This window comes from Botrytis sinoallii, assembly GCF_014898435.1.
Source record: "Botrytis sinoallii strain Bc 23 chromosome Unknown BSIN_001, whole genome shotgun sequence".
In the NCBI taxonomy this organism is placed as follows: Eukaryota; Fungi; Ascomycota; class Leotiomycetes; order Helotiales; family Sclerotiniaceae; genus Botrytis; species Botrytis sinoallii.
The window spans coordinates 6,282,189-6,301,041 of NW_024066028.1; the positions used below are offsets into that span (position 1 = coordinate 6,282,189).

General features: G+C 35.3%; 2 protein-coding genes across 2 annotated transcripts; one reads left to right on the plus strand and one right to left on the minus strand.

The window, feature by feature from the left end:
• Nucleotides 1-353: 353 nt before the first annotated feature.
• Nucleotides 354-2,754, plus strand: EAF02_001270 (uncharacterized protein). The gene is made up of 2 exons (XM_038897318.1): nucleotides 354-2,172; nucleotides 2,228-2,754. Exons 1-2 carry the CDS (start codon nucleotides 1,174-1,176, stop codon nucleotides 2,510-2,512), a joined length of 1,284 nt encoding a protein of 427 aa, XP_038764177.1. The 5' UTR covers nucleotides 354-1,173; the 3' UTR covers nucleotides 2,513-2,754.
• On the minus strand, nucleotides 2,755-6,054 carry EAF02_001271 (uncharacterized protein). Its single transcript, XM_038897319.1, has 3 exons — nucleotides 5,961-6,054; nucleotides 5,766-5,910; nucleotides 2,755-5,695 (listed from the first exon to the last, which is right to left on the minus strand). Exons 1-3 carry the CDS (start codon nucleotides 6,003-6,005, stop codon nucleotides 2,838-2,840), a joined length of 3,048 nt encoding a protein of 1,015 aa, XP_038764178.1. The 5' UTR covers nucleotides 6,006-6,054; the 3' UTR covers nucleotides 2,755-2,837.
• Nucleotides 6,055-18,853: the final 12,799 nt, after the last annotated feature.

Here is an 18,853-nt window from a genome sequence, read left to right on the forward strand (position 1 = left end):
CGAAGTCAGGAATACGGATATCAGTACCCGGGAAGGAAGGAATAACAGGAAGAAGGAAGGAGGAAGAATTTTGGATGGCTAAAGATGGAGATGAATATTACTAGGTAGGCATGAAGCATATCAATGAATCATATGCTTAGACGCGGCACGTGTAGTTCTTCCTCCCATATAATTTTTATACGTACGAACAACTGAAGTTGGCTTTGATATTATCAATTTGTAAAATTCTATATTATATATAGTTACATTTGATAAACGCAAATTTCAATATATTTACTCAATATAGTAATTTTACCAAATAGTTCATAATTGATTATATTGATCCTCACCTAGTCAGGAATACCTTGCTGTAGCTGTTGTATTCCTCCTTCCTAGCTCCATTTTTTTTCTCTCGTTGACAAGGGCTTACCATTTCCACCATCAATATCCGAAACCTTTTATTTGGAAATTCTTTCAAACTTTCTTTCCCCCTCTACAACCTTCCTCTTTCTTTGCCTTCTATCAAACAAAAACAACACAACAAACAATAATTCCATCAACAATACAACAACACTTTTGTATTGGAGATTCTTTCAATAGAATAAATTCCATTTGAAAAGGTCCAGTCTGCTACGGTCCCATCTATCCCAAATCGTCGGAATCAAACAAATCCCACACATCGCAAATCAAAGTTGTTCAAGAATACGTGAAGCAATCACTTTTGCTTTTCGCTCTTGTACCTGTCGGATATTCAACCTTCAGACTTCATATCTCTACAGCTTGCATCTTTTAGTATCTGACAGATACTTCATCTTTGCTAACAAGGATTTTCTTCCCTTGAATTCTTCACCCAAAGCTATCAGCACGTACAGTGATACATTTGCGTTATATGTATCTCACACCCAACGCCAACGACCTCAGACATCAGCCGCCCCTCGAGCTGCAACCATTTCGCATACCGCGGAAACCTTGTAGTTCTTACTTCAGTAGCAACGGCTAAGTATTATCCTCTACGATTCGAATGTTCCCGTAACCACCAACCAAACTTTACCAACCTCAACCGACTTCGCCATTTCAACGAGTTCAACTTTTCTGCATGTTATATTTCAGATTATCGCATTATCTAAACAATTTCTGCACGCCTTAACCTTCACGAAAATATACAATTCGACTCAATACTACCTATTAACAATCATGGCTACCGTCAATATCCGCCGCGATGTCAAGGACAACTTTTACAGATACAAGATGGAGAAGATCCAGTCCAAAATTGAAGGAAAAGGTAACGGCATCAAAACCGTCATCGTCAATCTCACCAGCATCGCCAATTCATTGGCCCGCCCAGGGGCATATGTCATTAAGTATTTCGGCTTCGAACTCGGGGCTCAAACCAATACCAACCCTGCCGATGATCGTTGGATCATCAATGGTGCTCATGAAGCAAGCAAATTGCAGGATTACTTGGATGGTTTCATCAATAAGTTTGTGCTCTGCAAAGAGTGCAAGAACCCTGAAACCGAAGTAATCTTCAAAGATGGAAACATCGTCTTGGATTGTAAGGCATGCGGCAAGCGTTCGATGGTCGACCCTAGACTTAAGTTGAGCGGCTTTATCTTGAAGACTCAACCAAAGAAGGGCAAGAAAGACAAAGCAGAAAAGAAGGCAGCTCGTAAAGCCAAAGCAGACAAGGGCGAAGCCAAGGACAACGAAAATGCTAGTGGTAGCGAGAACGCATCTGAAAATGGATCCAATGACAACAATGGCGCCGGCGACGTGGCACTCGATGCTCCAAGTGACGATGAGCTTGTTCGTCAAGCAGAAGAGCTTCAACAATCTACCGAAGTCAAAGACGATGACTGGGCAGTAGATATGTCCCCAGAAGCTGTCAAGGCCCGTCAGCAACAGCTTCCTGATGATCTCAAGCAAAAGCTCGTCTTAGGTGGCGCTGGTGGGGATGAGGACGACGATGAAGAAGGTGGCGGAAACTCTACCTACGATCAGCTTGCAAACTGGATTGAAGAACAGACTGCGGAGAAAGGTGACGTCAGTAAGGTAGACGATCTTCAAATTTATCTTAAGGCGAAAGAGCTGGGAATCGAGGCGAAGCATCGCACTCTCGTTATTCTTGCTCTTACACTCTTCGATGACAACATTGTGAAGCAGATTCCAAAGCGAGCAGGCATGCTTAAAAATGTAAGCTTACGAATATTTTATCCTAATTATCCCATGAATACTAATCTTGTTGCAGATGATCACTTCTGAGAAACACGAAAAGTCTCTCCTTGGTGGAATTGAAAGATTCATTGGCCTCCGCGGTCAAAAGAACTCTGAATTTTACGAGAAAACATCAAACATTCTCATGGTCCTCTATGATCAGGAACTCCTCAGCGAAGAGGTCATCAATAAGTGGGGTACCAAAGCCAGCAAGAAATATACCAATGACCTTGCTGTGAGCAAGAAAGTTCGCAAGTCAGCAGAGGGGTTCTTGAAATGGTTGGCAGAGGCTGAGAGCGATGACGAGGACTCCGAGTAACGGGCAAAGCGTGCCTTGACCAAGCCCGCACGGAGTGTTTTATTTTATTTCTGAAGTTTTGTCTTAAATAGTATCATTGTTAGGCCTTTTTGCCAGTTAAAGTATCACGGGCTTATGTTCATTCATGAATACATTCCATAGATCTTTTTTTGGTCGGCTGCTACTGTCTTCAGATTTGCTTAGCATCACTCAAAAGTCCCACTCACTGCTAGTAACCAAATATACTCCACTCTTTCACCAATTGTCCATGAGATCTATCTGTGAGAAAATGCAAGACATAGTGATCGCGACTATGAGTAAGTTTTATGTCAATCATTACATTACATTAAACTATGATGAGAGGTCTCGGAGACGGAAATATATAGCCATCAAGCGAAGGTATTTGAATTTCACAACGCAAACCAGACTGTAACACTAACCATACTGCATCAGCATTCACGGCTGATAACACATCGCGAACGTCGCTTCTGTCCGGTATGATTCTTGCCAGAAGATCCAAAACGTCATCGAATGCGTCATCGTTCACTCCCGTACATTCCACTATAGCCATCAAAAGCTTCACTACACTCTCCCACATCTGTGCAGCCTGTGAGTGTATACCACGACCACCAGTTCCAGTTTTTTCCGCCAACATGTTAGCCCTGGTCTGCCTGGCCAACACAATCAAGCGGGGCCACTGCGCAGCAATTCTCGTGTTAAGAAAATTTCCAGCACTTCTGCAGATAGCAGCGATGGAGTCTGCAGCTGCGATGGCAACATGTGATTCCTTATCGTATAATCGATCTATGACTACAGGCCATATATCATTAACAAGAGGTAAGAAGTTCTCCTGGTCGCTTTGTAGAGCAGCGGAGGATGTGCGTATCAATCCCAGCAATCGCGTACGTAATGTAGGGGATGGATTTGTAAGATAGTGCTGACAGAGGCGGATAATGTTCTGGACCATGGTGTAGGTTTTTGTAACAGGAATCTTTTCTGTTTCGACATTGTTATCTTCGTTGCTTTCACCAACCTCTTTCATGTCGTCCAATAATGCAGAGGCACTTTTCCACGGCTCTCGTGGAAACTCATCTGGTCCGATACTCTCTTGCATCTTGAGTCGTTCTTGCTGCCTCTCGATTGCCTGAACGATGCTGTCAATCGTAATGGCACGAGTTCCACGTTGGAAGACATCAACATGTGGTACGCCAGGTAGTCGCAATTGGCGAGATTGTGAGCCCGTTTCCACAATCTCTCCGAGCACGGCAAATAGACCTTCTACCAATCCCTGATAGCCATGGAAATTGTCCAAAGCGGCAAATATAGAAGATACCACATCGTCGAGATATAAAAGTAGAGATGGTCCCGTCAACCGAATCATCATTATTAGTACTTGTGGAGCTTGGGGTGATATGTCAAATGTGTTCAATCTCAACGAAATTGCGTTCACCATATAATCGACGTTCTCCACGATAAGTTCTCGGGTGCTCGGGTATTCGCAAGCTTGTGCAAGTGTGTTTAGACAAATAGTTGCGCGCCCTCTTAAATCAGCACTGGTCGAACCTAAAAGCTGCGACACGGGGTATAGTATATCCACAAGCTCTGCTCGAAAGTCTTTCTTTAATCGCTTGGCCGAATTAGACACAACCTCTAGCGCGATCCCTTTTACTCGCCAATCGAGATTATGGTCTTCACTGGACAAAACTGATATCGAGTAAGAATACAAATCATGGTTGGTGGCTTGATAGTCGTCCGAAGCAAGGAGTGTCGATTCGAAAAACTCATTCATTTCCTCGTTTTGAGAAGCAGCCAACTGTATCAATTGGGATGAGATCCAGTAAGCAGCTAATAGACTTGGACCAGATGCTTGCCGTACATACTCGAGCATCTCGCTGGCCATGATCATGTGTGATTGCGATTCATTCAATGACCTTAGAAATGTTACAATAGCGATTCTTGTAGACTTTTGACTTTCTTCCGGCATCAATATGGGAGGGAAATCCCTCAAGAGTATCTGTTCGCTTGACAACATCATCAAATCCTGACTATTCGGGTCTAACAAAACCTCTTGCATCGCCCGATGGTGAGAAGAGGTCTCCATTACACTAGACAGACCGTCTCGTAGCGATCTCGAAAGTGCTTCGTCAAGTATAGAAGAGCCCAGATCCAATGTGCTCAATAATTTGTATGATGCTTCAAGTTGGTGCAGTGCGGAAACCTTGGCAGTCTCATCGCTCATTTGCATCACTCGTGGTAAGCTGGTCACCCAGTTATAACACGTTTTTTTGATTGACTCGCCGATGCTTGAATGTATAGTAGCCAAGTCCACAATGGAAGTTGTGCTAGCATCAAGAGGATCTTCTGCGCCAACTAATGACAAACAGGTCTCCACCAGAATAGAAGTCGAATCAACCAATGTATCATGGCATTCATCCAATAGAACGATGCAAAATCGATTGAGTGAGACACGGACACTATTAGATTTGTGTGTACGCAACTTTACGACATTTGCTAGAGAGAGCTTTATCTGAGAAGTGGTTGCAGTGAGCCAGGATTTCGTAAGCATGTCATTCTCGCGCTTGTTTTCCACTTCCATCCCTGTATTCCTGCTTGCCCTGATAGTACGAGTCTTGACATCGCTCAATAGTGTGGTTAAAACCAGTAGTAGACTTTCTAATGCCATAACAATAGTTTTCTGTGACCTTCGAGATGTTGTAGTGGGGGTGAGGCATTTCGTGAGGGCTGAGACTGTGCCTGGAAGGAAACTAGCATGAGCCTGTACATCTTTGATGCAATTCCATGCAGCTTTCAAAGCATTCAACCCTTCTGACTGGATCTCTGTCGATGGGCCATCCGTGATTGCATCGAGTATCGATGTAATACAGTGTCCAACTGCTGGTATGGTGGTCTCGGCAGTGATTGTAACGGATGCCTCTGGAACACGCGCCAAGTCGTCAAATAAAGCTGCAAGGGCAGCCAGAGCTTCAAGAACGAGTTCTTCTGGGGCTTCCATTGGAGCTTGTCCCGGTACTCCTCCGATCATCAACGTCAGCAGGATCATGAGTTGCTTGGCAAGATCCATCGCAATATGGTTTCGCCATCCTTGTTCCAGTAGTAGCCTTAAACATTTCAGAGTGAGCTCCGATAGTTTGTCCGTATACTTTTGCTTCGAACGCAGGATCTGGGATAATGGGAAGAAGACATCTAGTAACACACTGATAGTCAGTTCTTGCGTAATTCTTCGACCGAAATGCCAGAAATTCCAAAAACATACAATCTGCCAGCTTCTCGTCGAAAGCTTCATTTTCACAACTTCGCCGCAATGCGCCAAGAAGGTTTTCCGTTGACGATATTAGAGAGCTGCTGTCGCCGGCATTCTTCAGTGCCAATTGGCTCAAGTTAACGCAGTATGGTTTGAGCTGTTCCACGTCGTCAATATTGCAACGAGAGAAGCAGCGACGATTGTTACCTCCTGAAATATTTCATTTCTTGTCTTAAGAACTCTTGAATCCATCTATTTCTAAAGTGTTCAACTTCACCATCTGCAGACCAGAACATTTTTGGTGAGTTGGAGCGATTATCTGAAATACGAGGCTGTTTGTCAGCCTTTTGTGCGGGGCCTTTGGAAATATACCAAGTCCGTACGTAAGCACGTGGCTCCGCTTGCTCGCGTGATAAGGCTTAGCTACAGAGCGTCGAATGTGAAATGGTGAATCTAATACACCCCTCTGCTGACCTTTTGATCAGATCCTTGAGAACAATGGTATAGCACGAGGTTTATTAATTTCAACAAACAGTTTTGATGAAGATCTTCTCAAGTTGATTGATGTGTCGGTCGAGTTCTACTGAGTAGGGAATGTTTCGCTTGAACTGTACCGTGTGCGTATTGTATTCATGGCTAAGTGGCATTCGTATAGGAGAATGGCATCTCTGCTTTTCCTCCTATCCAGAATCTCTGGGCCTATTCGCGTTAACTCGGATAGGACCGTTGAAAGAGTGCGCAGACTTGAAATATTCACATTTTGGCGGGAGGAGTCCTGACAACATTCATGCTGGGCTCTGCCTAAACGGATCAATCGTTTTGTCTTTTCTTTCCCGTGGGCTGCTTACCGGGGTATTTTCAGATATGAGAACTTACTGATTCCATGGAGGTTTGCTTATTCTGCTTTTTTTCATTCCTTTGGTATCACTCATACCTGGTTTTCATCGCTGCGCCCACTATGTGACATACATTTCAACAATCAGTATGTACTGGATTTCTGTTTATTTGCAGGACTTATCTAGTTGTCTGGATCATTACATCTTGTCTAGGCACACGGAGTATCTGTGCGTGAAGTTACATGCTACAGGTGAGAAGGATGGCAAAGGTGAGAGTGGTGATACTTCAAGCAATGGCGGGGACACGTCAACGAAGAGTGATAGTCGCGAATGGGCGGAACATAATATATTTACTGATGACACATTTAGAATCACTGAGGGAAACCGAAAGGCTCACAAATGACGTGGCTATTTCTAGGGAGCTATTCGAGGCAAATCGTGATACTGAATGGATTCTTGACGCTACGAATGCTGACAACGTTGTTGGCAGGAAATCGGATTGTGTTTATTGCACATATTCTCGCATTGCAAACACAGAGATATTAAATCTGATTTATAGCTCAAATCTCGAGTAAATTCTCCACATGATATACTTCTCTGAATTGTCAGTCAGCTTTTCCTCGTGATTTTAAATGCCTCATGGTTCAAATCGGATCAAACACTTGAAATAATGATTAAAATGCCTTTCCGCGTTCCGAGCTACTGGTTGTAACAAAGGAACAATTCTCGAAAAAACATAATAATCCTATAATGTTGTTTGGAGTATTTGTTCTACATGCACTCCGCTGGGGGGAAATTAACCCTTTTACATAACGAGTTTCAGCTTCACGTGTTGACTCGGCGTCTGCAGAACTCTGCGCATTGCTGGATCCCTTTCAAACTTAGCAAATAAAACATGTGTTCCAAAGGTTATGAGTGTGTAATAACAATAACTGGTTACCCCTAGTTCATTCCACTCTTTAAGACGTATAAGTTTGCGATGTCAGATTAATACAACATCTCAAAATCGAGGTGTCTTTTTATTTTCGATTTTATTTCTATAAAATTATTATCACGGTGCAAGGGATAGGTACTAGATTGGATATATAATATTCTATAAAGAGATTGAAAGTGGTATGATGTAACTTTGCTATATATTAGTAAAGATAACTAAGCATCCACTACACTAATATACTATACTAATGAACCCGTGACAGTATCCTCCTCTTTGAGATTTGTTTGTTCTAAACAAGCTGAGAGAAAGTGTATTAAGCAAATTATACTTTCTTTTATTGTAATAAATATCTATATTCCCTAAATTCTTTTATAGTTTTTTGTAAAGGGATCAAAATTGCTTTAGCCTTTGGGTATTTCAATATCCATTTCGATAATTCTAGCTTTTTTAAATATAAGTAATAATAATGAGCCATAATCTTTTTATTACTTTTAAGGTTTGAGGCTGGTTGTTAAGTTGAGGTATAATATCTTCATTTGACTAAGTAATAATACCTATCCTTATTGTAATTATCTAAAATACCTTCGAATATCTATTTCTAAATTGGTTTCTTTTTGCTATCTTTTTTTTCAAGAATTCTATTTTGTATAATAATAGTTTCCGTCTTGTTGATCTGGGATTATATTGGGAATTATTTGTTGTTATATGTTGATAAGAGTAGAGAATGATGAAAGATAGGGAAGATTTGTATATTCTTTAGTATTTGAATAAAATAAGATTGTAAGTAGACTTTAATGACTTTATATAGTCCAATCTATTTATTATCTAATTTCTTTGTTTTTCGAGGTATCTTTATATTCTTTGTATTAACAAATACCTTCTATTTTATATAATATCAAAGCGAGTCGGTTCGATATCGATTTGTATACTCCTTATATATATTTATAGCCTGTTTAGTAAGTGCTTAGAGTTGGTCTAGAATTCTCTTTATTCTATCTACTGTTTTATTGTCTTTAAAGAATTCGCATTTTTGAGCTAATATTATTCTGGTAGGCAAAGCTTGCTTGATTCAATATTAATGCTTAGGTTAAACCTATAGTTAATAAAGAATAGAGAATATTCTATAGTTTTCGAAATTATATTATTAAAGGCAAACTCTATCAATAATAGTTATTCTATTTAATCATTTTGATGAAAGTTAACAAAAGCGTGTATTATTATTATTATTATTATTATTATTATTATTAGTAATTTTCAACCGGGCCGTATAGACAAGCCTCTCAGAGGACATTACAGTTGAGCTAACTGCAGGATAATCTTTTAGTTTATATGATCCCCCTTTCCTAGGAATAGGATCTCAATATCCTCAGTAACCTCCCAAGTGATAGCTAGCATACTTACACCTTTGTCTCCAATCCTCTGAACGCCTTTGTATACGCTTTCCGATCTCTATATAATATTTGTTTGAAAACTGCTTTATTCTGTAAGAATAGTTTTTGTATATATTCTATTATAATATGATATACCACATACTTCAATTTTCTTCTATATAGCTTTTCTAGATCTATCTCCTTTTACTCCTTATTTATATTTGCTTAAATTAATCAATCCCTTTCCTTCTCTCCTTTTATTCTTCTAATAGCGTTTTAGAATATATACTTTTATAAAAGTCTATTATAACAATAAATTTAGCGAATTTGATTGATATATATATTAGTTGTTTTAATAATCGTTTTTGAACTACTTAATTACAAAATAGATATTTAAACTTAATATCTAAAAATCAGGTTTATAAATCGCAAAGACTTTATAGCAATATACAATATACTTAAGGGATTGAATATTTTATATAAACAATAGATTATTATTTCCTTATATTTAAATCATTAATAATAGCTTTCGAAATCATTATATATTAAGCAGATCATTAATATATAATGAAGAATTGTTTATAAGAGTTCTAATTCCTTAGGGTATTTGTTTGTACTCTTTAGATTCCATTTCTAGTATTATTTGAAAAGCATTAATATTTGTTTGATCTACTATATTTGTATTATCGATTCCATAATAGTTTTTGTTATAAAACAAATACCACTTACTATAAATTAATTTACATATTGTTAGAAAAGGGTGCTTATTACCGCATATCACGCTATGCTGTATCGGGATTAGCCCGCATGTGACTCTGTCGAGTCCACATATATATATCGTATCTCTATGTAGACTTAATAATATTAAGGCTTTTCCACCAACTTATATATGATCTTCTAACAGGTTATAAGCCCGGGTTCGTGTGGCGCTAGGATTAGTCTTCCGGAATTACTTGATTAAAGCTACGACAGACAATAGCTATTCTGTTAAATCCGGAGGACTGTCGTCTTTGTAAATATGGTTCAATCCTAAAGACATCCAGATAGCATCTAGCCCAATACGATTGAGCAATTGGGGGAGCGCGGTTTTGCTTGGTAAATGAATTTGGTTTTAGTATTGTTGTAAGATTCCGGTATCCTATGTAGTATTGTAAAGCACGCAGCACTATTACGGTGAAGACTGTAATAAATATTCAGGTATACAGTACCAAGCGATCCAGTTTGTAAAGTTGAAGATAGTGGAGATTGTAATAAATACTCAGGTGCGTGGTATTACAGCAATCCAATCTATAGGGTTAAAGATAATGGAGATTATACGAAATATTCAGGTGTGTGGTATTACAATAATCCAATCTATAGGGTTGAAGATAGTGGAGATTGTACGAAATATTTAGATGCGTGGTACTATAGTAATTCAATCTACAGGGTTGAAAAAAAGCGATAAAGCTCTAGCAGACGACTACCACTCACTCTTATCTTTTTTTGATAACTCGAGAATCCCAGTTACAATACAATTCCCTCGATTTCCTATCTTTCGATTCTTTTCTTTGTTTCGATTCTTATAAGCTCTATATCAATAATAATAATACAGTATAAACAATTGATAGTGCTTTATAAATCAATTAAACTTTATATAGTTAAGGATTACCTATAGAAAACCTTGAAGTTGAGAATGCTTTGGATATAGTTTATAAAGGAGCTATGAAAACCTATTTGATTTAATAAAGATTTTCTTTATTTTAGAAATTTTCCTATTATTCCCTCTATTTCTTTAATAGTTTTTCGATTATCTATATCTATAATCTGATGAATATAATGATTATTGGATTATTGTTTTATTTAATATCAGTTTTTATAGTATTTAATTTGTTTTGCTCACCAGTTCCGCTATTTTACAACATTTCAGCTCTCAATCTCATCTTCTTTCGACTTCGATATTTTTTTATTTATTTATAGTTTATGTAATATATCCTGTTCTAATAGATCAATGTATATTACTAAACACAGATCGATTGTCTTTCTTTTCGATTACTATTTTCATACAATTTTGATTTCGATCTTCTATGTTGACAATGGCTATACTGGCAATCGAGGGGAAGGGAGAGTATATAGAGAGCCAGAGGGTCTGTAGAGACCCGAAGGCATTGAGTATAGGGAGCTGGAGATTCTAAAGGGAATCGGAGGCGATCCGAAACTATATATGGAGGAGGAGCGGATGATTATGGTAATGGGAGAACGTGTATTACTATATTTAGGTAGGAGATAATAGAATCATCTCCTATACTCCTTATGGTAGAGACTAGCAAGACCAAAATGATTAAGAGTATTACTATCAATCTTATATCCCCTCTTGAATATATTCAAAAGGGAGAAGAAGAGTTATAGGATACATTCTATAGAAAAGCGCTCTGATGTTTCACTATATAGAAAAGGTGTACAACATCTCCTATACCCTTGTAGAAAAAAGCAAAGATCAAGGGATCCTATATAATCAGAATGATTATATAGGAGATTGTATCCCAGCTTTTCTATTAAAAAGGAAAAGCTGTAGAGGTATAAACTTTATAGATCAATAGGTATTGTACCATCAGTACAATCCCTATGCTCTTAGAGAAGTGTCTATACTAGGTATTGGGTAATCCTAGAGAAGAGGTTTTTTCTTTAAAAAATTGATTAAAGATATTGATTCCTGGAAGAGTATGTGAGATCTGATCCATTGATTTCATAGCGGTTTTGATAACTACAATCTCAAAGCGCTTTCTAGTATCCGTTGGAATCAACTCGCTAGCTCCAAAGCACTTGTTAGCGACCCTCGAGATTCATCGAATAAAAATGATCAAACACTGTATATATACCTATACAATATAGATCATACCGTTTAGCTTGATTAAAATCAACTATAGCCCCGACTTACGATATAACGCCCCATAGCTTTCGATAAGCTATATAACTTCAGATATATAATATCAGTATAGAGGAGTGTTAGAAAAGGTGCTTATACCGCATATCACGCTATACTGTATCGGGATTAGCCCGCATGTGACTCTGTCGAGTCCACATATATATATCGTATCTCTATATAGAACTTAATAATATTAAGGCTTTTCCACCAACTCATATATGATCTTCTAACACATATTCTAAAACTGATTTTCTTATCCCTTTATCAACAAATACATCTACTTGCTTATTCCCCTCAATCTCTATATAGCCTAGCAACCATTTGATTTGGATTAGGTATATTTGTATTAGTTTATAGCATTTAAGAAAGGCCTATTACAATATAATAAAAGCTATACCTCTCATTCCCTATATTACCAATATACTATCAATATATATACAGATTTCCATTTATTTTATACTAATAATATTTCTGATTGTTATTTGAAGGCCTCAATATATTCCGATTACTTCTGTATCGAATATATGAGAATTGTAATGCAATCCATTGTTTCCTTTGTATATTATTGTTTGTTTTCTATATATAACATATCTATATCCTATTCGCCTATTATCCTTATCGGTTTGTTCCGATCTATTAGAGAATATAGTGATCTGATCATGTATACACTTATTTCATTATTTCTAGAACTGCTTTGCTACTACCTCTTTCATAAAATCTCTAATAGAATCCATTCGATATTCTAATATATAGTAAGACCCTACTAAAGTTGTTTCCTTGATTCGGGGAAGGTACTGGCTGATTATCTGGACCTTTGTTTTAGCTGACTGTAATTAGCCTTTTTTATTGTTAGAGAAATAGATGGCTTTTATTCCTCAATAATAAAAAGAGTATTTTGGATCAATAATTTGGGTATAAAAGAGTTGCTCTTCATTTTATCTGTTCTAATACTATTTTTACTAATAGGAGAGCACTATCCCTTATTATTATTATATTCGAGATTATTTACTAGATTGGGAGGACTCCTCTGATTGCTATTCGTAAGATTTTATTAATAATTAAAATCACTTCTTCTAATCAACGCTTATTACTATTAGTATCCCATTTTGATACTATTTAGTAGTTTTTATTTGTTCTATATATTATATCTTTATTCTATAAAATAAAGCTAGATATAAGCAAGTGATTACTACTTTCTATAAAGATATTACTAAAGATCCATTTGTGATTCGAGCTAACCCTTTAATATAGTAAGCCAATTTTCAGCCTTTAGCTATTCGCATTTTAATATACTATTTGAATATAAACTTGTAATCAAACTACATACCTAACTATTATAAAACCAATCCTAATGCAATCGAAGTGATAATACAACTATAGTTTATTTTGTATATCGGATTAATAAAATGTTTTATACCATATTATATAAATCATCTCCATCTTTTCGGATACAAAGATTATTTTATTTCTAATTCCTTAACGGAATATGCTTTTCATATCTCTTACTAGCATTGTAATGTTTTATTGAATGCTTGCTAATAATTGGTATAAACAGATATTGTCTGCATACTCAAATCAGAGTTTAAAGTCTTGTTAAAGTAACTCTATAAAATAAAGTATATACAGGATTAGTAAGAAGGGTAAGTCTTATAGGATATTGTATTCTATTACATTATAGCTAATTATTGCTTCGTTAAGTCTAATCCTGAGTTATTTTTGGATTAGAAAGTGTGACGATTGTATCATTTAGAATACTAAGGTGAAGAGCTAGAAGAGCTCTTCGGAAGGAAGTGGTAATATACAGGATTGTGGATCACGTAAGGACCTAGCCGATCCACTAATATGATAGGATTGTCACACTACCCCCTCCTTCTGAAAAGCTCGTCCTCGAGCGTACTAATAGTATTCTAAATACAATTCTCTAATTCAACTATATTATGATCTATATTCTCTACTACTACTAATATCTGATTTATAATTCTAATACTAATTCCAATATTACCTATAATATGATTCATAACGTTATCAATCGCTTTGCGGAAATATATGTTTTGCAGTTTCTGTTAAAAGGAATAGAAGTTACCGATGCTAAGCACGTGTAGTGATTAGTAATACAGCTACCTAAACGGGCTAGATTAGACGAACCATAGACAGGCATATTGATCCCCTTATATAATACTATAGAGAGATCAATATGCTTACACGCGTAACTACATAGTCAATATAGAGGCCTCTTCCACCCAATCTTCTAATAGGTTATGAGATCTGGTTAGTATAGCCTCTGGATAGAATTGATGTGATCAATATTACATCCAGCTTGCGGAGCTGAAGAATATGCGGCACTACCTTATATCAGCTCGTGGAGTTGAAAAGTGCACAGCACTACCTTACAATCAGTATGCGGTATTATGATCGATCACTACTACTAATTCGCGGAGTTGAAAAGCACACAATGCTATTTACACTTATATATTTACAATCATAAATCTGTATAGCATTGTCTATACAAAAAAAGGGGAGAAAAAAAAAAAAAAAAAAAAAAAAAAAAAGGAAAAACTCTGCAAATTCTCTGTATAGACATCAAAATGGACGATATCAAGAAGCAAGCTAAGTGTATCCCAACTCTTACCCAAGAGATTTATGAGAGATGGTTCCGGTAAATAAAAATATAATTGAGAGGAAAGGATTGGTTTTATACAATTGAATTCACACTTCAGGATTATGCAAGGATTGGAGAACTTGGGATGGAGATCGATGGCATTGAGATCTTCTTGATTACTGAAGGTGTTATGATAATGTGTATTAGATTCAATATTGAAAAGAAAACTATATATTTAAAGGACAAAGCTAATGTACTTTTATATATATGCAGATTGCTTAATAATGATAATGAAGTGTTAGCTAATGAATACGATACAATATATATATTATAGAATTACCTGAAATTCAAATACTCAAGAACAAGTGATATTACAGCAAACTTGTACCTGACAATGATCCAGACATTTATCTTTAAATCCTCAAATTAATCGAAGATAATCATTATTGAAGCCTGGGATAAGCTTAAGGAATATCGATATAAGTTCGGTATAGCCAATCCTGTATTCAAAGATTTATATAAAGATCAAGTTCTTTTTTAGTCCTTACAAGAAGTCTATTAATTAATTACCAAACAACGATTAATGTTATAAGTATTCAAAGCATATTAACAGTCGGAGATAAGATCAAATATCTCACAGCTAAAGAATTCAGTATCAAAGAAATAGAAACAAGCTCACATTACTAGTGGAAAGTATATAATCCTGGATCGATAAAGAGAACATAGAGGATCAAGCTTATTTGGAAAGCAAGAATAAAATAATAATATAAAATCCTCTGCTTATCACCTGTATAAATAAGAAGGATACTTTTTATGCGATTACAAAGATCTCTCATTTATACAAATTCTGATCCACAAATATTATAAAGCCTAGTAATGGAAAGCAATATTTAAAAAGACAACCAAAATGTTATTCTTTAAGAAAAGTAATTAAGCTTACCTTGCAGATGGCAAGAGTCTTTTAGTTAATCTCGATTTATCAGAAAGCAAAGAAGAATCTGATAACAAAGAATATTGTGTATCCAAAAAGCTTGTTTGTAAGATTACCCCTTCTTATTGGTATACAGATACTGGTGTTTTCTTATATATATCTGATTAACTTTCTCTTTTTAGAAATATCAAGAAGATAAAGAGAAAGATAATAAAAGTTGGTAGGGGAGTTATGTACTGTAATCGGATAGGTATTACTATAATAGAACTGGAAAATGGGGGTATAATTTTACTTTCAAAAACATTATATATACCGGGATTAAAAGTTAATCTCCTTTTTGGCAAGAAGATTTGTGAAGCTGGACTCAAGAGCAGGTTCAATTCAGATTGTATATATTTTCGAAAGAATAAAATAAATATTATTAAAGTAAAAATGGATAAAGGAATTTATATAATCTTGGATATTGCAAAAGGATACAAAGATATTGCTTTATCAAGCATAAAGATTATTAATGATATTGAGCCAAATGAGATTACTTTAGATATCTCCTTAAATAAAACCAAAAAGGATCTAGAAACTTATTTATTATAATATAAACAATTTAATTATCTTGGTTTAGAGAAAATACGGAATCTTTATAAAGTTATTATATTGGGAAAGCTAATCAAAGTCCTATTTAAGATTCTTGTATACGAAGTTTATATGCTTATTAAGATGAAGAACCTAATTCCGAAACAATTCAGTTCCTATAAGACAAAAGACTAAAGCTTATTCATTTTGATATCATTAGCCTATTTCCAAGATTATTATAAGGAAATCGCTATTTCCTATTGATTATAGATAGCTGGATAAGAGTGAATTGGATTTTGACTCTAAAAACAAAAGATAAAGCTATATCAAGATTAAAAAAATGGAAAACCGAATTGGAATTCGATATTGGTAATAAGATAGTAGCTACTCGGATTGATAATATATTAAAGCTAATCCAAGTTGTTAAAGAATGGAATTCTGGGACCCAATCAGAATTAACAATTATAGTATTATTTCATCAAAATAAAGCTGTCAAAAGAAATATTGATATTGCCGAAGCCGATATGAGAACTATACTAAAAAAGTTCGGATTGTTATTAGAATTCTAGGATGAAGCTATTAAATATAATGCACACTGCAGAAACAGAATAAATACTGGATTGATTATCAATAATAATATGATCAGTCCGATTGAAGTGTTTATAGGATTAATCCTGGATATTAGTTATTATAGAATATGGGGAAGTAAGTGCTATGCATATATCAATCTAAAGATAATCTCAAAGGATTAATGATATAATAAGTTACGAGATATGGCTCGAGAAGGTATTTTATAAGATATTCGGCTACAACTAATAGATATGTTAGAGTATATTTATTAGAATTAGGCTACACTATATAAGCAAGTCGAATAATTATAGACAATCCAAAAAGGAAGGAGATCTAGATTTGAGAATAAAGAATTCAGTATTAGGTGTTCAAAGTATAAAGAATATTGTTTCTAATAGGAGACCTAGAGGTAAACTTTATAAAATGCAAGAGAAACCAGAATACCCATCTGATTCATTACAAGATTACTACTATCCCCAAGACTCTAAAGATAATAATCCTTAGTACATTTAAGATAAACAATATTTAGGAATTTAATAAAGATAGCAAAAGGAATATCATCGAGATCAATCTATTTAAGGACCCAATACTATTTTCAGGAATAATGGAGGCAGAGATATTAGATACTGTATTTATAACTCAATCCTTAACCGAAACCCCGATTATACTTATAAATATAGATATTTCCTGAAAGATATTCTTTTCGAAAACACAAGTGAGATAACGATGGATCAGATGAGTATATCCAGAAACTAATCAGAGCAATAATAGTAATGCTTATAGTAGACCTAGATAGAAATGCTATCGAATATGCTATGATCTTTATATTGCTTATATTAAGGATCAATACGAGTATTAAGATAAAACTATCCGAAAACCTGTAAGTAATCTTAGGAAACCCTACAGACGAGGACACAGCCTTTCCTGCAGAACAGATTCTAGGAATTCCCATTCCTATTATATATCATCAAGCGGTTTCGGACCTCAAATATAAAGAAAAATGGAAGCAAGCTATTAAAGAAAAGATTAATTTATTGATTGCAAATAGCATTTGGGAAGAGTATATTCTATTGAAAAAAGGGAACCTTGTTTCAACAAAATGGGTATTCATAATAAAAACAAAGGATAATAAAATCAAAAGGTTCAAGGTATGATTAATAACAAAAGGTTTTAGTCAAATTCTCGGAAAAGACTATAACGAAATCTTTGCTCTTATAGTGCAACTCAATACGCTCTGCTTGTTCTTAGCGATCATTACAAAAGAGAACTCAAAATGTTGGCATTTCGATATAAAGAATGCTTTTACAGAATCCCATCTCAAGGAAAAGATATACCTTGCATTACCTCAGGGACTCAAGGTATTAGATGGATGTGTCTTATACGCATTGAGAAGCTTATATAGCCTTAAACAAGCTGAACGAGATTAGAGTCAATTTCTAAAGTCTCAATTGATCAATTAGGGCTTCACTTAAAGTCTCGCTGATTTATATCTCTATACATACACTACTCGCCAATTCAATTTGTTAGTGTATATCGATAATATAATTACTTCCTCAACCTCAAAAGATCAACTCAATTGGTTTTCTATAACACTTTCATTATACTTCAATACCAAAAACCTAAGAAGATTAGCAAGATTCTAGGTATTAGGATTATAAGAGATCGAGCAAACAGATCTCTCATATTAAACCAAAAAGATATCTGGAAACTATACTCACAAAATTCGGAATCTCATACACTCAGCACTATACTAAGAAGATATTTGTTACTAATTATTATACCTATAACCTGTTATAGAAGACAACAAACTGATTAATGTTACTGAATACCAACAAGCCATAAATAATCTCATTTATTCAATAATATACACAAAACCAGACATCTCCTTTATATTAAGCCAATTATCACAATACATAACAAAGCTAGCAAAATGCCATAAAATAGAAATAAAGAACTTAATGCAATATTTGAGAACTACAATTATTTAGAAACTCAAATACAGACCCAAGAGAATATAATATCAAATCGCAAAGGAATATAATCTACCAGTAAATATTATAAAAGTCTTTACTGATACAAACTAGACAAGTGATCGGTATAATCAAAAAAGTATTTCTGGGGGAGTTGCTATATTCTATAATAGACCAATATTGTAGGTTAATAAGAAGCAGAATTCAGTAGCGATATCAAATACTAAGTTCGAATATATATTAATAGCAATATTTATTAAGCAAAAGAGATGGTTAATTTAAATACTCAAAGATCTTGGAAAAACTGAATATATATCTACACATAGAGATACTATTCAATTGTTAAACAATAATCAAGGAGTAATTGCTTTAATTAAGAATCTGTATTTATATAACAATCAAAGCATATTGATATATG

What these genes read in the sequence shown, in the direction of transcription:
- EAF02_001270 (XM_038897318.1), top strand. Translation starts at nt 1,174, where the DNA reads ATGGCTACCGTCAATATCCGCCGCGATGTCAAGGACAACTTTTACAGA. An exon ending in GAGCAGGCATGCTTAAAAAT is followed by an intron (nt 2,173 to 2,227) that starts GTAAGCTTACGA and finishes ATCTTGTTGCAG; the next exon opens with ATGATCACTTCTGAGAAACA.
- EAF02_001271 (XM_038897319.1), bottom strand. Translation starts at nt 6,005, where the DNA reads ATGGATTCAAGAGTTCTTAAGACAAGAAATGAAATATTTCAGGAG. An exon ending in GAAATGAAATATTTCAGGAG is followed by an intron (nt 5,911 to 5,960) that starts GTAACAATCGTC and finishes GACGTGGAACAG; the next exon opens with CTCAAACCATACTGCGTTAA. An exon ending in CGACGAGAAGCTGGCAGATT is followed by an intron (nt 5,696 to 5,765) that starts GTATGTTTTTGG and finishes GTGTGTTACTAG; the next exon opens with ATGTCTTCTTCCCATTATCC.